The 23,520-nt window shown below is 41.0% G+C and overlaps 1 protein-coding gene across 4 annotated transcripts in view; it reads left to right on the top strand.

Annotated features, from left to right (window-relative positions):
* Nucleotides 1-23,520, top strand: part of LOC113032114 (protocadherin-1-like) — a 220,883-nt gene that overhangs the window by 102,987 nt on the left and 94,376 nt on the right. For 3 of the 4 annotated variants that reach the window (XM_026184789.1, XM_026184793.1, XM_026184803.1), the window contains exon 4: nucleotides 10,129-10,348. In XM_026184789.1, coding sequence (XP_026040574.1) covers nucleotides 10,129-10,348 — 220 coding nt within the window. Of the gene's footprint in view, nucleotides 1-10,128; nucleotides 10,359-23,520 lie in introns of all 4 variants that reach the window. The other variant, XM_026184811.1, reaches the window with a different exon arrangement.

The raw sequence follows: 23,520 nt of genomic DNA, 5'->3' as shown, positions 1-23,520 counted from the left end.
TTTTGTTTGCTCAAAATAAATTCCTCCTCAAAATGCAACACTTGCACCTGCAAATGTTTTTTACGTGTGCTCAATTTTTTTTACGTGTGCTCAGAATAGTGGCACAAAAATAATGCCATACATAACGAGTGTGTTTTGCATATGTTTTGTGTGTCTGCGCTCTGATGGAAACTAATTTCCCTGCTGGAGCGTCTTCATTTGCTTTCATGTAGAAACTTTACATAGAAACACAGAGGTGCTGTTTGTGTGCTGCTTCACTGCTTCTGCTGCTCTCTGATCAATGTCCATTATCAGCAATCAGATTCCATCAGTCTGCACTTTGACTCATTTTATCAGCCCGATACAGTGCAACAGGAAGTGTTTATTCTCCTTTTAAAAAATCCTCTTAAACTAGGAGAATGGCAGTCGGAGATGTGTGCTTGATCACTGATGCATGGATCATGGGGTGTGGCTAATAGTTATGATTCCAATTCCAACCCCAAAGATGTGAAACGTGCAGATCCAATGCTTGAAAGCACAGAAACCTACCCTGGTGCAACGGGACAACAGACTGCTGTCTCCCTCACGGTGGAAACAAAATTAGAGTCCACATACATTTGGCCACATAGTGCATTTTAAGCTGGTGGTGGGACAGCAGTGTAGAAAAACTCCAACTTGTACACTTAAAGTTTGAGCTGGAGGCAGATGCTCCGTGTCCCTCTATGTGTTCATATTATATAAACAGTACATGTGTATGGTTCCATATATATAGCCTAAGTGGAAATGCACACACACCTGCTCAGCTCTGTACAGCACGCTGTTTTCTCACAGAGAGTCAATCACCGCCTGCAGCGTTGTGCTCACAACCTTCACTTTGAAAGAGAGAGAGGGAGGGTGGAAAGATGATGAAGAGAAAAAGTGAAGAGTTGCTTGGGAACAACAGGGAGAGAGAGAGACGAGAGAGAGAGTGCTGTTTTGGCTGCAGGGCAGCGTGTTCTGTTGCACATGTTAGTGCTTTCCCAGCTCTATAAAAACTAACTGACACGATGCATTTCATTCAGCTCACCTGAACCCTCACAACTAAATGCATAAGCCCAACCCCTGCCTGAACCCCAAAACCACATCAGAACAGCCCTGTGAGGTCATTGGGGCCAAACTGCCCTCACGCATCTACTGACGGATCGGCATCAGAGAAGAAGACACTGATGAACTGTAGCCAACTCCTGTTTTGATAGTGGTTCAGCTAAAATGTATAAAATTGCTTCATTATCGACTGGGTGAAATCACCACAACACTCGGGGAGCCCTGAAAGCCTTTTGTATTATTTAGGTCTACAGAATTTGATTAACTGAAAAAACCCCCACAAAAGTACTTTTGAGGACAAAAAAAGATTGGAAATTAGCGTGTGGCCTCATGACTCAGTCCTGCAGTAACTTTCCTGCTGACCTCATTTTTGGGAGCTTTCCTTTCACAAAGCCTTGAACCCTGAGCAGCTCGAGATGCTTGGAGGAGCGCTTTGCACGGCAGCTCGCTATGGAAAGCCTCATTTAACATTTATTGTAAAGGTTACCAACATGAATTCATTTTATTCTGTTTTAAATAACTAACATGTAAAAAAGTGCGTAATAGAAGCCTGCTTTTGCACTGCAGTTTATTATTGCGCGGCGTTGGCCATACTTGCCCAGCCCAAAGTCAGCTTTGATAATGAGGATTATTATGAGCTGTCAGTCACAGGGCTATATAATAACTGGACCGCTAGTCTTGTGCTTTTTACATCTTTTTATACCTGAGCGAGCACACACACACGCACGCACACTTCCATGGATGCTACAGGAACAACTCGGGGTTCAGCATGTGGCCCAAGGATGCTGCAACATGTAGACCGGAGTAGTCAGGGAATCGATCGACCGACTTTTCAATCGGTAGACCTCCCAGTCTCTGCATCCATGCTCACATTTACAACTACTGATTCAGAGAAACCAATCAAGCGAAGGAGAACTGTGAGAATATCTCCACACAGTCCTGGCACCGCTGCCCAGCAGGTTCCTCATTATTATTCCCTGAAGCCCAAATGAACATATTCAAATGTCCTTTATTGTCTGACCCACAGTCAGACCCCACAAACGTTTAATATGCACCCACAAAAATATATAATTTTTGTGGGTGCTTAGGGACAGATGAAAAAGGCATATAATGTGATGGTCAATAGAGGCCTGTAGTGCCCTATATATAATATCGTCTTATTGGGTTAGGCCAGTCCCTGAAATGGATTCAGACAGTTTTCAATAATTTATTAGACTGCTTTTTATGCAGGAGATGAACCAGTTTATCAAGATTTTTCTACCCATTCATTGTACCCGTGTTACAGTTGGGTCCAAACGTTTCTGGACGGCGACACGTTAACATGTCTCGGTTTTTCTAAACACTCCCTGATTTCAGAGGCTTGTAGTTTGGACGAAAATCTTAAAGTCTAGAAATGTGTCACCGTCCTAAAACCTACGGACCTAAATGTGACGCCAATGTTCTTTAGGAAAATGACCACAACAAACGTGTTAGTTTGCATTCACACTTACATCGCTTTGTTCATTATCATCCTAAAAGACACGACTCCCACATCATGGAGCATCACAGGTGATCACTCAGAGCAACATCACATTGATTTGTCGGGGAGGAGTAAACAAACCACGCCAGGAAAATATCCCCAAAGCCTAACAGAGCCAGAGGGAGTCAAAGGTGCGGGGTTTTCCTTTAATTTGTCACCAGCATATTACATGTTTTTATTCATGCACCTTTGCCTCTCTGCATTTCTCTGCCCTGATGCTCGGAGCCATATCTCTCTCTCCCCTCTCTCCATCTCTTTTTCCACTCTTCATTCATTCTCCACTCAGATTCAACACAGTTGTGTCGAATTATCGCTGGCAGCCGCTCTTCTTGTGGGCCGAGTGTGTGGGTGTGTGTCCGCGAGTATGCGTTAATAAGTGTGTGTTGTCAGTGTGTTGGTTTGACAGTGTGTGTGCATGCATACTTGATAAGGACAGACTTTTATAAGCATGCACAATGCAACCTCACACACTCTTATCTCCCACAGAGGGAGGTAATGAGGATCTCTCACATACACACACACACGCACGCACACACACACACACACACACACACACACACACACACACAAACGCTGTCTCTCTCTCTCAGTTATCTCCCTCTCCGTGTCTCGGCTGACAAACAGCCAGCGAGGCGTCGTGCATTCCTCCTCTCATTGGTTTTTAATCATCTCTGAACAATGTGGCCCAGTGAATGTGCCTCCTCCTCTTCCTCTATCACCTCCTGCAGGAGGACAAGCAGCAGGGAGAGGAAGAGGAGGAGACCCAGGCTTATCAGCCTGAACCCACAGCTGGCCTCCTCTTGCTCCTTTTCCTCGCTCCTCGTTGTCCTCCATCCTCTTCTCTTTCGCCTCCTCCATTTCTGTTTCTGCTCTTTATACGCCTCAACCCAAACCCTGCACAATTATTTTATGGGAAACGTAAAAATATATGCTGCTTGCTCTTTATCTCCATGAATAAGTATCAAAGCAATCATCTCTTTGTTTCTTTTCTTACTTTTTCCCTGACAGTGAAGTCTTGCATACGGCCTCAGTGGTGCTGCACTCTGCAATGGTAATGAAGGTCAGTTATTATGGATTCAAGGAAAAATGGTTCATCATGCCCTCTTGTTTTAAATAAAAGTGCATGCGTGCATTTTGCCTGCAGATGATTGAATAAATAGTCTTCAGTGGTCAAATTATTAGAAACTTCCATCAAAGTGCAGCATTAACAGTTTGCTGTGGAGGAAAGAGGCTGTGATAAGCTATCTTTCCTTGAATTCTTAATTCCTGACCTTCATTGCTGCTGCAGTGCATTCATGGAACACACTCGTGTCCTTTATATATGTTTCAGGATTTAAAAAACAGAATAATGCCAGCATTTAGTGGAGGCCTGTGTGCCAACAACAATATATAAGTAATAATAATACATCAGAGATAAAGTGCATATACAAGGGAGTTATAGTGACCATCATTCATGCAGACTGCATCTTTTAGTTGTCTGAAGATGTTTAAAGTTACTCACAGGACTCAATCAGTCATTCTTATGTTAACGTGTTAGGGTGCTAAATCACATTGATACACAGTTCATGCAAACCTCTAACATGTCAAAATTTTCATCACTTCTGTGGCTTGTGTCATCATCAAAATCACAGAATAAACGCCTTAAAAATTTCTTAAAGATGTCTGAGATTAGACTTCAGGCTTTCTGTTGGAAGTTTTACAGAAATGTGACAGACTCTGACCCTATTCCCGCATTTATGTCCATTGATATCAGCATTGCTGATATCAGTGCTTCTATTTTTATGCTGTTGGTGTGTAAATAAATATATCTGAAATAATTCATCGGGCTGTTTTGACCAGCATCTCTCAGTAACTTTAATGAGGAAGATTTGGGAGGCATTACTTTGCTTAGCTTGGAGGATTTCTCGACTAGATCAGTGTGATGATTGATTTTAACTCTCGACTGCCAGTCTGAGGTCTTTGTGGGTCCAGTCTGTTTGTAGCAAATGTTCATTCAGTGTGTTTGGCTCAAATTATTCATGAGCTTGTTGTCCACCATGCTGATGCTCCCTCTGAGACTTCTTTCTTGCCTTGAATATTATTTTATGCGTGGCTCGTTCGGCTGTACAACAGCAAAAAAAGCTTAATCTCCCCTAAAAACTCATAAGTCTTGGAAATCAGTAATTCTGTGTTTTGAACACCAACAGTCTACAGTGGAGGCCCGCTGCCTCTCAGGGTTAAGAGTAGACTGAAAATAGGGCAGCAGGAGAAACAAAAGGGATGGAGGTCCAAGATGGCGGCAGGTGTTGTGGCAGAGGCTGATGTGGATGTTGGTTGGTCTTTAGATTCCTCCCCTCTGATCTGCTCCACTTTCTCATGGTGCGACCTGCTGAGATGGCATTTCTATTTCCGGCAAACAAACAAGCACACAAGCGAAAAAACAAAAAGGACAAAAAAAGGGAACAAAGCGAGTGTGCTGGAGGTGACGGGCAGAAAGGGATCTGATCCACTTCATTTCTCCTCTGTTTACACGTAGATGTGATTCACACAGCAAACAGACGAAAACAGTTGTAATAAAACGCCCGACTTTGTTCTGCAGTTTTTTCAGACATGCCCGTTTGACGCCGCAGGGTCTCAGGTAGGAGCTGAGACAGGGAAGAAAATGACTGAAGACCACTTATGAAATAAAAATTAAATAATAAGTTCTATCAGCCTGACAGATCGCGTATTCTTTATATCAGAGTCCACAAAAACATTTTCCAAAACTGTGATGTCTCTCCAACACTTCAGGCAGCAAGTCCCAGGATGTAACAGGTGTTTTTCACAAAACTCATTTCCATGTAAAGTAAGTCCCGACTAAAAGACAGGAATGAAACATTGGTGATGTGTATTTATCTGTAACTTGCTCATCTGAAATATTCTTCACACTGATCTAAAATGTTGCTGTTTGTGCAGAAATTGTTCCTGTTCTTTTGAGTCATGTAAATACCCTGGATTTGGCCTCTACATCAAAAGGTTTTTGCTTAGACACAGCACTGGTTCATCCCTTAGCTGTCTTTTTTTATACTGGAGTGATTCGCAGCTCAGTGTTCAGTGAGTGTTACGTTAAAAAAACAAGAAAGTAATCCCTCTGAAAATGGATTGGACTGAAAATGGTTGACAGAAAACCTGGAGAACTACCGCTCAAGACCACTTTAGAAGACTTCCATGAAAGTTTGGCTCTTTGGAAGCAAAATATAAAGACATGATGAGTGGCTCAAGACATTACTGTATATACACGATCCTCGGCTGAAATCAATTACATCAGTGCTTTTGCTGACGTTATTGTTGTTTTAAGAGTTTACTCTATAGCTAACACATCCCAGTTATAATCTTTAGGGTGTTTGGAGTCTAATGAAATGTAGCTCAGCCCCCAAAGTGGGCTATGGGATAGGTTAAAGCAGCGGTCCCCAACCTTTTTTGCACCATGGACCAGTTTATGTCCGACCAGTTTACGGCCTTTAAGGTGTAGTGGATAAATACAACAAAATAAAACCAATACCGGTACCAAAAAAAGAAGATTTATTCATAGCACAAGGGAGAAGACCAAGGGAAACAGAGTTAACGATAAAAACGATTAAAAAATAACTCTAAAAACTAATAAAAACTCTGAAACAATCAATTTCACATCCGAGCCTCAACTCTCGTGGCCCGGTACAAAACGACTCGCGGACCAGTACCGGTCCGTGGCCCAAGGGTTGGGCACTGCTGGGTTAGAGAAAAGTTTTGTCTTGTCAGTGATGTCGGTACGGTTGGTAATTCAGATAGGAGTAAAAGAACCTCACAAGACCTATTTAAGTCTATATTACTCAAGTCAGAGTGACATCAACATAAGGTTAGAAGATTATTTTTATTGTCTAGGTTCATGCCACCATCACAAAAACCCAAAAATCAAATAATTTCATAGGAAGTCTTCCTTGTGGCAGTGTGAATAAGACTGAGAAGATGCAGAGAAACCAAAAATGGATATGGTGACATTTTTAGGTAGAATCTGGCTTTACAAATAGCAGACTCACTGAGCTCCACCATTTCAGGGATTATATTGGGGGAAAAAGACAGCCAGTGTGACTGTACAGATCTGCAGCGAGTCCGGTTATTACTGAGTATTACTGAGAATGTGTTTACCTGGAGAGGAGCCCGTCGCCTGAAGCACCGGGGATCTGGGGCTTTTGATGCCTTGACAGCACACTGTGGCCACACAGTTTAAAGGACAGCTCCACTGCGGGTTGAGTTTTGAACATTTTCCATCATTCTGACATTAATTCAGCCGCTTTTACCTGCCTGCTGAACAATTACACACATTTTCAAATCCTTGTAGTGGAGCCACTCATACTATTTAGAATTCAAACAGCAGAGAAAGTGGCTGGTGAGCTAAAGTCTCTCAACTAAGACGGAAATTAAAAGTGCAATTGGCAGGATTAAGATGCAGTCTGATCGCCGCTTGGTTACTGGTTTGAAACTGGAAGGGAGGACAGTTTGTCAGTCTAAAGTAAGGCAGTGAACCTGTCAGCATCTGCAAGGGGGAAAAAAGCTGCTTAAAAAAGTAGAGATAAAGATAAAAAAAAAACTGTTTCTGCGTGATGAGCACGGATCTGCTGGTTTTACTGGTTCAGGGTCCTGATAGGGGCCAGTTGCCATGGTGACAGAGTATGTGCCAAGCCAGGGATGTTGCTTTTTATCAGCCTGGCTGGTCAGATGCGTGTGATTGAAATGTTTGACCGTGCATTGTGTGCCTTTTTGAATTAGGACAGTTTGTTTGGCAGCACTCGGTGTATTTGCACAATGTGTGTTTGTGTGTGAGCGGTGGCAAGCGTCCCCACAGCGCTATAGGGAGGCTAATTGTATTTTAATTACAAAACCATCAAACGCACAAGTCAGACAGTTACCTTCCACCCCCAGAAAACACACAGTAAATGGAGCAGTTAAGTGTGTGTTCAGCCCGCTGCTTTTATTAATACTGATGTCTCATTACAGACGCCAGTCAGTGGAAGGAAACTTGAGGACGCGCGAGTAGAAAATGCATAACAAAGCAAACGAAACCATTTATTTTATTTAGGTTTAATAATGTGCGGAATGAAACGTAACCCACATATTTTAAATAATCAGTCTTGTATACTTGCAGCCTATATTTTAATAAGCTCTTTGTAGCATCCTGATTCTTTCAGTATTTTATATTTCTTCAGAGGTTGACTCGGGTTTGTGCCCTGCTCCTGTACATCTCTCTATTCCATCTGCTTTTTCTGTAGATGACTCCAGGAGCCGGTTTATTTGTTGCATTCACTGCACTGCCACCTTAACTTCAATGGCCAAAAAAGAACTGGACACATTTTCACCAAGCGTGAAAGCAGAGATGTTTGGGTTAATAGCAGTCGGTCTGTGAGAATCTCAAAGTTATTCACTGGAAAAGCACTTGTCTGAAATTGCTTCTGACTTTGGCTTTTGTGGAGAAATTATGTGAACGTAGCCTTTTAGCAACATCCACAGTCTAGGCCGAGTGTTGTGTGGTGGAAATACATTCGGTGATTTTATTGCACATTCTAGAAATTACTTGCTAGTTTGTTATTTCAATAATCAAAGCGAATTACTTTCTTTTGAATTGTTGTCAGAAAAAATAAACTGAGAACTTTGCCGCGGTGCAGACCAGCACATTTTTTCTTCTGGAGCAGCTAGAGCTGGGCGATAGAACGATAACGATATGTATCGCGATATAACTTTTACTCGATAGAGAAATTAAGCTATCGCGATAGACCTCGCCGCTCTTGTCCTCTTAAAAAATAAAATAAAAATAATAATAAAATAAAAAAAAAGGTCAGCCAATCCAAACTAAGTAGCGCAGAGCCGAACCAATCACAGCCGCAGCGTCACGTCGCGTGACTTGTTACGTACAGCACAAGTGCCAAGCCGCACGTGTGTTTGTTTGGGAAGCAGCCAGCGGGTAATGGAGGAAATGAGTGTGCCGACTAGAAAAATCAACCGAGCGTGACCGAAGAGAAAACAGACGATGGTTCCAATGCCGGAGAGATTTTCGAACGGAAGAGCCATAGAAGTTCTGTAGTGTGAAGGTATTTCGGCTATTTCAAGTCTGACAAAAAACAGAGTAGCGTGCACTGTAAATTGTGCCGAAAGCAAGTCTGGAAATACAATAAACTGGTGCATGCGTCACACTGTGCGCCACGTTATTGTTTCGGTGAAATGAATTTCTACAATACTGTTACTGTTAATTCTACTCTCTGCAGTGTTTAAATGCTTACATATACACACAGTTACTGTCCCTCCACACATACGACTCGGTTCTGCTTCTATGCCGCAGCTTTGTTTACTTTTTCCCACCGAGGCTTCTAGACTTCTGATTGGCCAACATTTCTGCACGGTTAGGAATCTAGCGCCACCTGCTGCTTTGGCATGTTCATAGCAGCGTTTTCCTTCATTTCTGCCTTTATGTGTGGACGGGATTATTTTTTAAAACAAAAACGGAAAATCTCAGTTTTCAAAAATACCCGTGTACGTGTGGACGTAGCCTCAGTCTCTGACTGGAAGCGCTAATTCGTCATTCGGCTTTTGTCAGACTAAAGTAACTGTTAAAGCTGTTTGAAAAGCTAAGCTATACAACAAGGAGAGATTGAGAATTTCCTTGTAGTTCTCAGTTTATTTGATATTGACAAAAGTTAGTCAGTTTTGTCTGTTCTTCTGTAAAACAAACTAAGATTTATTTTTAGAATTAATATTTTGTTTCTAAGTGGAATTGACAATTTAGTCTGTTTCATTTGTTCTATTTTGAAACTTAAACGCTTTAGCGGCTGCCTTTTGTGTAGTTTGCAATATTTGCCTTTATTTATCTGAAAAAGTCTCATGTTCCTTAAGTACATCTACCCTGTTGAACTTATTATGGGAAATAAATATTTAAATAAAAACAAGCTGCTGATTATTTCACATTTTACTTGTGAGCAACGGCACATTTAAATCTTACAAATATAGTTATTTGGCTTATATCGTGATAGATATCGTTATCGCCTGAAATGAAAAAAACATATCGTGATATGAAAAAATCTCATATCGCCCAGCTCTAGGAGCAGCCTACAGCAGCACAGAGCAGAAAAGACAGATATGAAAAAGTTCATATCTGTTAAAACCTTTATTGGCTACGGCTGCTGAATTTATGTGACGTTACTGAGTGCAATAAACTGGAAACACTTTAATCTCATCAATTGTTCTTTGTTAAAAGGCCGGTTTAGCTTAACGCTAAAGCATTTGCAGATAACATCGCTGAGAAGAGATGATTCAAAGATTTAAAATGTGATGAGATGAAAGTTGACAAGTGTGAGGTGCAGAATCAAAGTAGAACCTGAAGTGAGAATAGAGCAAATGACTGTTTTAAGGTTATTTTTACAGTCCAGCTTCTATTTGATGTCTCTAATCATTTAAGCTGCATCAGATCAAACGGATAAACAACACTAACTTGAAGTGATTCACCTTAAATGTTTCAGAAACGAAACTAACCCTGTCGCTTTCCCTATGTCATCCAATCACAGCTGCCCCACCGTCGAGTGACCTTCTCTACGGCCAATCAGGCGCAGGATCTGCAGGACGCATCCCAGCACAGCTATTACGACAGCGGCTTGGAGGAGTCGGAGACCCCCAGCTCCAAGTCATCATCGGGGCCGCGGATCGGGCCTCTGGCTCTGCCGGAGGACCACTACGAGCGGACCACACCTGACGGCAGCATTGGCGAGATGGAGCACCCGGAGAACGGTAAGACCAGGTGGAGTTTCCCCTCCCTCTACTCCTCTTTTCACCTCCTCCATCCATCCATCAACCCATAGGGAAGCAGAGGCACATTTGCACACACACACATATATATATATATATATATATATATATATATATATATATATATATATATATATATATATATATATATATATATATATATATATATATATATATATATATATATATATATATATATACACACACACAGGCGCACGACTACGCTGGGTTTCACACACATTATAACTGTTTTCATTACACACACCTCGCTTGCCCTGTATGTCAAAACGCGGCATGTCAGCAGGAATGTTAACAGCGAATATATTTAATCAAATTCCCACAATTCCCTGCGCTGCGCATACCTTCGTTAAAGAGGTGTGTGACCTCACAGCAGCACAACACAATCAATATGCAACATAATCAAGTCCCACGGCTTAACGAATTAACATCCCAATTATGTAAATCATACCGAGTCCAACCCTCTATCAGCTGCATTTATAGATCCGCAGAGGGAGGCTAACAGGGAATAGCTAACACAATATTCTGCGCTCTGACTTCACTAGTTAGCATTTTGTCAACCTGTCATCATGTTAGCATGTTGATTTTTCTTTCTATATACATATATGTCGTCCCTTGTTTATCTTTTACAGAAAACCAGCTCTGAATATCTTCATAGTCCTCACAGGTTGTGAGTGTATCAGTCTGAGCCTGTTAGCTGTAGACTGTTTACTGAAGCTAACGATGTTAGCGTTCCTCCAGCTGAACACGATGTGCTGTAGTGTTTTTATCGTAACTTGTAAAGCACGATGAAATATTTAAAGTGATAAATAAGGGGATCATACTATTCTACATAATGGTAAGCATATTACATCATCACAAAATCAAATAACATCAGGTATGAAAAGTAACGCTGGATGGATTATGTTAACTTGTAATATGCTAACAGCTAAACGTAAACTTGGCACATTGTGACCCACATTATTACCACAGCATCACTGTGTTGACTGTAAGATTTGTACCTTTGACATAGAAACTCTAAACAGAGCTATAAAAATAACTTGATAATACTGACAGGTAGAAACAAACGAAGCAGCATTTATATGTTGTCTCAACTGATCTACTTCCACACTTACACTCATTATTTTTAGTGCACGAGTATGTTCCCATAACCAAGTGCAACTACACAGAGTGCTTTTTGTGACGGAGAACTCTGAACCATCAAAGCGCCACCAGAGTGTGAAGCACTTACCTAGCATGGTCACATCTTAGTTGTGTGGGAGACAGGGAGGGAGGATGTATCATCAACACCTGCTGTTATTCTACTGTTAGCTAGCTAAAAATTGCAGATTTAGCACCGTGCATGTGTTAAACTGTTGCTAAATTCAGTATTACAACTTCCAAGCGTTATAGAAATAGCAGCAGCTTTCACGTCAGTCACAGTCCTCCACAGCAAATTCAGGTAAGTGCATGACTTGACAGTAGTTGGTGTAATGTGTTGTAACTTTCAGGTCTGAAAAATGAAGGCAATTTCTGTGCCGTGGCCATCAGGGGATGGTATCTGTGTTTGCAAAAAGACTTCCAGTCCATAGACCAGTTTGAGGGGTGTATGAGTCCTCGGCCCTGACCTTATTAGATACTTTCTTGTCTTTACTTTTCCTCATTTCGGATCATATTTAATAAAACAATTAGTCCATTTAAAAATTTTGATAATTCCATGTCCCAGAATTGAGGATTACCCAAGCTATGCATGTTCAATATGGAACTCATGCTCATTGGCTTTATGCATAATCCAATGGGTGGGATCACAGTGGTCCATCCAAACATCAACTCTTGAAGCAGTTAGTTAAGGCGCTACCTTGATACTGATCATTCCTCCTGCACCTATTAGAGCACCGCACTTCGCCGTGTTTGATACATGCCGAAGGACAAATTACCGGTCAGATGCAGGCCAAAGCGATAAATGGTGAGCAGAAAAAGTAAAGGAGGATGGAAAAAGTGACTTCATGTTTGGATGAGCTGATTCTGACTTCACCTGCAGGCTGGGGGTGATCATTCTCATTAGCTCTGTACAATACTGTATTTTGGGTGCAGCTACTTTAGTATGGCCATAAAACAAGTCAATTACATAAAATTATGCACATTTACTATCCACAGCCCTGTGTTTCTACTGTGTATTGGAAAAATCTCATTTAGGTTCAATAACATAAACCAATCCATGCATTAAAAAATAGAAAGATTCAAGGAAAAAAAACTTGTTTATCCATATGAAGTAAAAAAAATGCCAAAAGATTAAATAGAATAACAGCATTCTGAGGCTTTCCTGAGAAATGATTACACATCTTTGCTGCTGAGAATCTAATTCCCATCTGATTTTTGCTCCGTGCTTCAGTCCTATATTTCACTGAGATCATGATACACAGTAACTGTTGGTTTTTAGTGTTTAAAGCCCAGTTTCCCTCAGGTATAAATAAAGTGCTTCATTTTATAGACCCAAATTATTCATTAGTCACACATTTAAACACACCACCATCTTTTTTTTAAACTTATGTCACCGTTCATTGTTCTGCTCGGGCTCTCAATGCCTCGTTAACACTTGTGCCAATTAAGCTAACTCAGGTGAAATGTTTGAAACTGGCAAGGAATAAAAAGCGGGGGGAGAGAGAGAGGAGGGGGGGGAGTGAGGTTCAGTTTAAATGCCATCCCCGTCTGCTTTTGTGAGGGCGAGAAGACCAACTCTGGCTCTTTCTCTCTCTCCACCCACAGGTCGTACATATACCATCTGTAAACACAATTATTCACAGCTGCTTGCACGCCTACAGGCTACTGCCACCCAGTGTGTGTGTGTGTGTGTGTGTGTGTGTGTGTGTGTGTGTGTGTGTGTGTGTGTGTGTGTGTGAGAGAGAGATAGCGATAGAGAGCAGGAGAGTGTGTAAGTGGCTCTGTATCTGCTCGTACACAGAGGAATGAGGTCAGGGCGATGTTGTGTGTGAGTTGCAGTGTGCGAGGGGATGATGGTGTTGTACAATCTTCCACTTTGATGGTCAAACATGTTTTAGCTGCAGGTATTTTCCTGAGGAAGTGTGTCTGAGTGTGTGCGCTGCTCTAGCAGAGAGGCCAACAGATTACAGAGGATTAACACACCACTACAGATACACTTTACTCTCGCTCTGTTTCTCTCAGCCCGATTCTAAAACTTCAGCCTCCGTTGCTACGATAAGCCGAGCTCCATACTGATCATTTATTTGAACAAAATCCTTCTTTTTTTCTTATCTTTCCATCTGTGAGTAGATCATCCCCTCGCTCGGCTTTGTCCAGCAAATCTCCGTTCAAAATTCCAGCGATTTTTGTCTGTGGGAATTAGCGCACCACAGATTCAAAACGCAGACTCTGTATATCATATGCAGCTGGACGTAATTAAGGTTCAACATTAAATAGATAATTAGGCAATAATTAGACCAACTGGCAGCACGTAGCACGTGTTTTCCAGATTATGTTTTTTAGGAAGTGACTGAGCATTGGTGCCGGGCCGTACACTTTGTTCTGTGTCCTTAGCAGGCTGTTTTGATGTGTCCTTCTGTTTTCCTGCAGACTCTATCGATCAGTCAGCTGTGTGGCTGATTGCTGATCTCAAGTGCTTCAGACAGATTGATGGAAAGCTGGAGGAAACGACTGTCTGCTCTCAAACATGTTTTCTTTTCAGCGTTTTGTATCATTTGATTACAGTTCTTTTACCCTTGTTAGTTAACTGTCTCTTGTGCTTATACAAATACATTGCTCTTATAGCAGATTACAGAAACATCAAACATATCCTCTGTCTATATGGAACTAGTTGAATTCAAACATGGATTCTGCATAGAAGCATCGCTCCACAGCACATAGTAAAGAGTGGCTCTTACATCACGCATGGCCACGATGGCTCTGAGGGATTGCAGCCTGTCCTTAATGCATCTTGGTTCCTTTTCCTCTTGTCTTTGTAGATGGATTATCCACATATAGTAATATAATCTGGACTTAATCCGCATATAAACTGGATACTCATGACATATGACACTGTTCATCCAGGACTGGGCTCACAGTAGACCATCTGTTCCCTGTGAGCTGTGGTCATTCTGCACCAGAGTGTTAACCTCTAACATCCCAGAAGTCACCGGTGACACATCATGTTCAAGTATGTCTTTGATAAAGCACAGTAAACATGGGTCAGTAACAGTTCACTGAACTTGGGAGGCAGAGCCTTCAGCCTCTTCTGTGGAACCAGCTCCCAGTTTGGATTTGGGAAACAGACACAATCTCTGCTTTTAAGATTAGGCTTTAAACTTTCCTTTTTGATAAAGCATATAGTTAGGGCTGGACCAGGTGACCCTCAATCTGCAGTAGCTTTACTCTGATTACCATGATGTACCTTCACTCACCTTTTTAACTGTATTTGTTTATTCACATTTAATTATTAGTTATTATTAATCTCTGGCTGTATTTGACATAAACATCTTCCTTCTCTCTCCCCAACCGGTTACGACAGATGGCTGCTCCTCCCTGAGCCTGGTTCTGCTGGAGGTTTCTTCCTGTTAAAAGGGGGGTTTTCCTTCCCACTGTTGCCAAATGCTTGCTCATAGGGTGTTGTTTGGGTTTCCTCTGTATTATTTTAGGGTCTTTACCTTGCAGTATAAATCACCATGAGGCAACAGTTGCTTTATACACGCTCAGTACGTTTCACTGTTTTTATCTGCATTTTTTTCCATTTGTCATCAAATTGGAAAAAGAAAAAAACATCTATCTCTTGGTTTCTCTGCTTATCTGATTTAAAACACATACAGAGCTCTTTTTTTAATGTAGTTGAATTACTTTAAACATCATTGATTTTTCTCGATGAGCATGTAAATGGCAATTGAAAAAAAGTTAAAAAAAAACCCCAAAAGCACCAAGAGGCAAACTTGACAGAATACTGCCTGAAGTCTTTTAAAAGCGTTGCAGGACAATGATAAAAATAATTTTAGACTCGTTATCACCACAAGCAATAAGTAAGCAAGTACCTCATCCTATCACACTTGCCCTGCCTCTTGCCTGCTGTGACCAAACGGCCCCACAGACAACACAAACATGCTTTCAAACAGACTGTGGTTTGTTCTGCAGAGCTGAGAGCAGAAACACCGCCCGATGTGGTGAGATCTCAATCATTTCAGTCCTCCTCTTCCTCTTTAATCCCGCTCTCCATCCTGTAAATGGTCAGATAATGGACGTTAATTCCATCAGGCCGTCTTTGCTCTGCTAATGCACCCACTTCCTATGTGTGATGGACGAATGGAAAGAGGAGAAAAAGCAAACTGAGTGAACAGCAGAGGGGAAGGGAAGAGGGTGCAGTTTGTGGGATTTGAATGGATGTGTGTGTTTGTGGTGAGAAGTGGAGAGCGAGAGAGAGAGCGGAGGTAAGAGATAAAAAGGTGGAGATAAAGGAAAGAAAGGCATTAAAAAAAAGCTGGGAAGAAAAGTACAAAGTGAGAGCGAGACGGAGAGAGAGAGGAATCTGCTGCCTGACACTGATATTGCCGGATAAAAAGTGATTTATGAAGTGTGTGTGTGGTGCATTCATCTCTCTAGATGAAACCACATGCAAACATTCTGTATTTGGGTACACACACACACACACACACACACACACACACACACACACACACACACACACACACACACTCTCTCTTTCTCTCTCTCAACCTCTTTAGCTGCTGATTGCATCAGTCTGAGAGCTGTAGTAATCGCTGCACAACACACACTCACACACGAGAGAGAGAGCGAATGTTAGCGAGGTTTTCTATCTTGGCTCTTAATCAGCCACCAGTTTGATTTCCAGATAAAACAGTGAAAACACAGAAAATGTTCAGTATGCAGGGTGACTTCAGCTGCTCCGCTCCACTTCTGTTAACACACGTGTTATGCGTTAGATCAGTCTGAGCTCACGGGGAGAGATCATTTCTATACAAATATGGGAATCTCTTCATGGGATGTGGGCACAAAGCACCGACACGCGGTGTGCACCAGCGTGTTTAGCCGAGTTAAACATGCCAAAGTCAGACTTCTGCTCAAGCTTCGTTTATTATTTCAATTCCAGTAATATATGCAAACCTGAACAGATTGGTGAGTAATCTGCAGAAGTGTTTGCAAACTGTTGCTGTGTCCTCTTCCATTTTTTGTGAGTGAACACACACAGAAATGACTTAAAACCAGATAATAAAAGTCAGATCTTGACGTTTGGCTGTTTGCAACTGTTAACTGGTTGCAGAGTGCATCTTAGATCAGATGACACTTTAAAGTCACTCTGATAAAAGGGTAAAAAGGACAACACAGTCTTGTAAACCTCTGTGGACGATTTGTGCATCTTACACCAAATCCAACTTTGATAAACCTAAACTGTGTGCTCCTGCAGCGCTGATACTGTAAGTAAATAAGCGTTTTTAAATGTGAGAAAAACAAGTGATGATTTCGTTTGGCGTTGACATTAAGTGCTTTACCGTAAATGATAAAACAGACAGAAGAAATTGGAAAACTAATTAGCAAAACACCGAATGCAGAATAAATGAAAATGCAAAGACCGAGTCCTCACAGCGTTACACAACATACAGTATTTGCTGTCAGCATTGGTGTAGCACTGCTTACTAGTCTGTACTTTATTATTTATTTATGAAGCATGTTTTGCAAACAGCGTTTACACCTTTGAAAGTCTTAACAAATCTTTAATGTGAACAAAAAACGCTGATATTACCTGTCATTTTGTTTTGCGTATTCTTCTGTGTACTGAATGGATTTAATGGATTTTCATTCTAAAACAGCTTTAAAAGCAATCACAGAGTGACTAAATGTGATTTGGCAAAAAGAAGAAAGGGGAAAAAAAAGATTCAAGAAAAGTATACTTAATGTAAAATTGATAAAATATTTTGATTTAAAGAAATGGAGGTGAGTAGAAGAGTTCATGTGTTCGCCTTAGTGAAGCTTATCGCCTCCATTTGTCTCCCCCTCCCTCCTCCTGCCCTCCTACAAGAGGCCTCTGCTCTCAGGGATCTTCATTCCCTTCTTTTCTACCCACCACCTCCTCCTCCTCCTCATTCTTCCTCCTCCATCATCTCTCCAGTGGGTAATGATGAGGGGGCCAACAGTCCTCCACAAGTCTGTCAGAAACTCCCAGGACAGAACAGTAGTCTCTGGAAATGCACATTATTTTTAGTTTCTTCTCAAACTTGTGAAGTCTTTATGTCCAAAGGTCCAGAGATTTGCATCAGTACTCAGTGTTCAGCAGCAAAAATAAACTCTTCAGTTTAAGCTCTTTGTGAATATAAAAACGGGGAACTAGGATCACTATTTTGAAACTGACTGTAGGATTAAAGTAAAAGTAAAAAATTATACCGTAAAGAAAATTGCCACAATTAAAAAAAACAAGTACATAAAGTTTAAGAGACCGTTCTACAGGTTTCTTGGAGGTTTGGGTGGGTTTCTTGAGGAGGTGGCAGGATGTTTTGATTAAGGCTCAGAGGTTGAGGGGCTGGAGGGATCATGGTGACTCCATGTTAAAGTTTTAGATTCAAGTGCTCACTAGAGGCGTTTTAGGAGTCATTTAGGATGTCCATGACCCATTAAAGAGGCTTCAAGGTTCAGTCATTGGACTTCTTGGATCACTCGGGAGTTTCTAAGGGTCACTGAGGTGCCATGAGCTGTGTCCTGTTCCTGTTAAACAGTGCTCTCTACTCTCTGTTCTCGTAATGTTGGAAACTCTGGAATTTCCCTTGACAGAAGCACTATAATCCCAGTACCCTTTAACATCATCCTCTGAGAGGTTTACATTTCACCCATAACAGGAGAGAAAGTGATGTAAGTCCCTTCTGCATATCACAAAACCCTGTAAAATACCAAAAAAGGGTACCATTGTTAAATATAGTCCAATGAAATGTTGTATCTAACTTTTCAACCAATGTGAAATTATTAATTCCCAAGCTGTGCAGGGATATTTTTAAAGAGATGAATGTTATCCTGATTATTTACATAATAATAAACTAGAAAATATCCATCATACATGCATTCGTGCTGCATTAATTTAGACTTAAAAATGGCTATTGAAGACATAAACTAATCAGGAACTATCAACAGTACGGCCTTTTTGTGATAGTTTTATATACAAGCCGATGTATTGTTTTAATGACAGCATTGGTCCCCTGCTGGCCATGAAACAGAGTGCAGGATGCAAAATTGCACTGGCTGCACTTTTCAGTCATGGAAGCTGTGTCCATATAGAGTGCATCCATACTGTTAAATAGAGGTTTTAGGACGTAAGTCATTGAATCATGGAGGATGTTCCAGAACTCGTGTTCTGAGGTTTTATGGTGCTGTGGTGGGATTAATAAGAGGAGGCTTGTTTAGGGTTTAAGACATTAAGAATTCATTAAGATGGCTCGGTGGATTAGTGGGGAGGCTACGACAATCCTTCAGGAGGGGGAAAAAAGTTTTTACACAGATCATTGTGTATTTGTAGTGTCGGCGTACGCAACGGCAGCTCATTTACTGTTTTAGCAACTGCTTACTTTGCAAAAAACCCACTTACTGGCTAATCATAGAGATGCTGTTGTATCCACAAACACACAACTTTACTTTCTCTACATGTGCACACTCATTAAAGCATGTAGTGTTGCAGCACTCCATACTGAGGAAAGAGACTGCACGTTCAAAGCCTTTCTGCGATGAACACCACGCGCACATGTACAGAGCACATATGCACAGCACACGTGCACACACACACGTGCACATGCACACACAGGCAGATCCAGAGGAGTACATAATGATGTAAGCAGCGGTCCATAGTTTAGAAGTGGGACACTCACTGATGAAACCATGGTCCTGAGGAGGTGTGTGTATTCATGTAGCTTCTTGAGTGCATATCCGTGTGCGTGTGTGTGTTTGTCGGTTTCTAAATGTGTGCGTGTTTGTGTGTGTATATATCTGCTCCTCATTAGCCGGTAGATAAAAGGAGTGTGTGGAGCGATAGAAGAGGTGATCCCTCCCTGTGGAACTATACCTCCCATTCTGTTTCTTGTTTGTATCGCAGAGTGTGTTTTGTGTGTGTGTGTGCGTGTGTGTGTGTTTGTGATGCGATGTCAAGAAGCTTTATAGTAACAGGCAGCATTCGTTGGATGCCCTCTCTTGTCCCCAGGGAGGGAGTAAGGGAGGGAGAGGGGGGTGCGGATTTATTTTTCCAGGTCTGTTGTTTATTTGAGCTTATCTGGGGTGGCCGCTGTACACTACACAAGAAGGTGTGTGTTTATGTGTGTGTGTGTTTCTGAGTGTGTGTTTGTGTTTGGCAGTAGCTGTAAATCGGAGCTGGGCCAGCATTCGACTGATGTACAACAGCAAGGATGCTGAGAGCTGCAGCACATGCACACTGTGTCCATGATTGGATTATTTTGCCGGTGTTGTAGTGAGATATAGATACTGCCTCTTTGTGCATATGTGCTCCCACCATGTTGACTGAACCAGTACTTTTGTGCCAAATTTGGAACCGCCAGACCTCTTTGTATAGATTTCAGGGGTCGTTGGGAAGTTTTAGGGTTACTTAAAAAGGTTCCAGCTGTGGTTTAAGATGTTTGAGAAGTAACTAAAAAGGTTTTGGTCGTCACTGAAAACACAGCACGAGTTTTAGGCATCATTTTAAAGATTTTAGGGGTCTTTGTGATTTATTTTGGGAGGGGGGTGTAAAGGTTTAGGTCACTGAGAGAATTATAAATCTGGCCTTAATGCTAAAGTATGAAGAATGTTTTAGAGACTTAAAATAGCAGTTTGTGGGGGAAAAATGTTCCTGATATAATTTACGCTGTCAGTAGGAGTTGCTTAAAGGTTGCAGGGCTCATGTGTGTATTAAAATCCTTCAGAGGAGCTTCAGTGAATCACTCAAATGTCTCAGTGTTAACTCAAAATGTAATAAAAAGTCCCAGTGTCACAGGTACATTTATCAATAATAAAAAAGTTATTGCTGAAGTGCTTTTAAGGGTCAACGTTACAGATGTGCACATAGTTGCATAGAGGTTCTATAGTCCTGGTTTCAACTGTTTTCATAGGAGAAGCAAAGCTCAACAACAACTACATACCTGAGGTCACAGAGAATATCGGCTTTGTGCTGAAGTCTCAGTGACCTTCCAGATATTTCACATATGAATACTAAAGATTGCTGGAAGAGCGGGTTCTGAAAGTCAGCCAGACGCAACTGAAATCTGTCTCTTAAAGTTGTTAAAGGCACTAGAGAGGTCTGACTTATTGTGAATTACAGTTAGCAGAGATGTAAAGCATTTGCTGCTACTTTTAGGGTGATTTAGGTGGTTTTCTATGAAAGAGTTCTTAGTTTGTGTTGTGGTGTGGTTACACAGGTGTAATTTAAACCTTCTTGGAGTTTCAGACGGCACATAAGCTTTTAGGAAGTACAGATCCATGGCAGTTTTAGGTATGCACAGTAAATGAGGCAGACTTTTAAAGGTTACTCATAAGGAACTTGAGATCCTTCAAAAGGTTCCAGGTGTCACTGAGGATGGTTGTTAAGACTGACTTAAGTAGACCCAGTGGATTTACAGTATCTTTTAGGAAGAAGGAGAGAATATTGTTAACAATATCATGGCTGTCACGCCAACGTGCTTCCCTAGGAAGACTTTAAATCAGCACGGTAACATTATTAGCATGCAAATGGAAGAAACAAACATTATATTCAACACTTAGTCTTAGCACATGCAGTTCATAACTACATTAATAACACAGTTATAATGTTTAGGGTCATCTATGGAAGTAGATGACTTTACAGATCTACTGGAAGTAACTTTTCTTAACTACATACAATGCAACTTTTGTTGTATTGCAGGTAGTTAAAGGTTCTGGGGTTAACAGTAACAACTACAGGGTAATTCAGAGTATATTACCAGGTCCTAACTAGATGTTACTGGGACTGGTTTCTGGGACATTGTGGGCATTACCAGTATGACCGAAAGTTCATGTAAGACATAGAGAAGATTAGAGGATTTCAGCAAGTTTCAAATACTTCTAAAGAAGAAGAAGAAGTTACTTGATGACTTATTTAATCAAAGTCAAAACGGTACACAAACACATACATGCATGTCTTGTGTGTGTGTTTGATATCTGTGCATAATCAGTGTTGATATTGCAACAGAACAAGCACCACTTTGTTTTCTTTAACATTTTTCTGTCAGGTTTATACATTTATGGGCACACAATAACTCTGTGCTTATCTCCCAGATAACAGTGAATAGGGAGCCTTGAATGAACAATAGGCTTCTGTCTTCTGAAGGTGAACTGTTCACATTTTTCTTAAGTGTCTCTACCTCAGTTATTGGTTTATTTGCTGACATGTAACCTTTAACAAATAGTAGCTTTAGAAGCCACGTGTACTGCTATAATCATGAATATTCAGCACAGTGAACTGCTCTGTATTCTCTTCAGAGTTTGAGTGTCTTCGCTCTTAAACTGCAGCTTGAATAAACTGTCAAACTGTCCTTTCTGTCAGCCCGAGTTTTCTTTATTGGCGTGAAATATAAAAGCACCTGAAATATGAAAGCCCTTCCTGCAGAGGAAAAAAAAAACAAAAAATGGAGAAATGAATACAGTTTTCAGGTGTTCAATAATGAATCATTAGAGTTTTCTGTCTTCTAGCAATGTTTCTAATTACAAATTGTTGAGTTTTATTATATTTCAATGTCCGTTATTAGTTCTGTTTTTGTAGATTAGGTCATATGTAGTCCAGGTTGTTCTGACAGGCAAAAGTTTTAAGAAAAAACTGCCATAATATTAAACAATATTTGAAATAATAATATCCATAATATTCAAAAAGAAATAAATGCCTAAAATGATCATTTCAAAAGTTTAGTTTAGACACGTTACTGAGGCTAAATAGCTCACATGTATGTTTGAGGTTCGGATGTTGTTTGACTGTTTTCTTACTTCTGTTGTAGATTCTTTACCTTACAAAGCAGCTTGAATTGACTGTTGTTCTAATTTGGTGCTATATAAATAAAGCTGAATTGAATAGATGTCTTCTTACTTTTGTCTAAGCCATCATTTGTACACTGAGCTTGAGGCCTAACCTTAGCACAGTTGCATTCCCTGTGGATTTATTTAACTATGCGGCTCTGCTGCAGCTTTTTCAGCTTTCTTGTTTTTGTGAACATTCATAGCTGCATATTTTTATCTTCATCATGTAATTTCCACAGAGTAGCAGTGATATTACTGTCATATTTGCACTGAACTCGGCATCTCAGAAGCTGACACCTATGAGATTATCTCAGAGATCAAAGTCACTGCTCGACTGTCCGCTCTGAACAGGATGCGACTGCCTGCTTCAGCTCCAAGCGAGCTAAAAGCGGCTCCGCTAAAGCTGCCTCCCGCCGTGTCCTGGCTCTGGTTAACCACCTCCGTTGGTGTCGGCAGCTGCTCCTGGTGGGTTCTGCTTGCTTCAAGGCGGAGTCTCCAAGACAGATGGCTGGTCGGCAGGGAGGGCAGCGCTGGGCCATGACCCCCGGGAACCTATCCAATGAGAGCGTGGAAGCAGCAGGGGAGTTAGCCACAGGTCTGGTTGCTAGGTTAGTGTTGCATCATGGGAACTAATGAACAGAGGCTGACTAAAGTTTTGTGTGTGGCAAGGTGATGTCAGAGTGTTAATGGGGGAGAGTGCACCAGGTAAACACACTGCATGTCCCTGATGTATCTAACTTTGTTTTTCTGATGTCCTGACCCCCAGTGGGAACTGATCACCATGGAAACAGTGCTTTACAGGGTTAGCCATTAGTACCGAATTAACCTCACAAATACTTTCAGGCAGAGACAACAATAATAAACTTTCTATGCTATTTTTTGAAAACCCTCAGCAGTAAAACAGATATTCAGAAACTCTGTGAAGGAATTAAGATAAACTGAAAGGCAAGATCTGCCTGAAAGTAACACAAATACAATTATTATAGTTCCTGAATCCTTAAGCCCCGCCCCAGTATGAAACAATTTACTTCTCTCCCATTGGTTGAAGCTTGACACAAGTTTAACTTGGTAGTGTAGTATATATATATATATATATATATATATATATATATATATATATATATGTATGTGTATATGTATGTATATATATATAT

Source organism: Astatotilapia calliptera, chromosome 2 (assembly GCF_900246225.1).
Source record: "Astatotilapia calliptera chromosome 2, fAstCal1.2, whole genome shotgun sequence".
In the NCBI taxonomy this organism is placed as follows: Eukaryota; Metazoa; Chordata; class Actinopteri; order Cichliformes; family Cichlidae; genus Astatotilapia; species Astatotilapia calliptera.
Note: the sequence above shows the minus strand (reverse complement) of the source record. Positions and strands in the feature narration are given on the sequence as shown.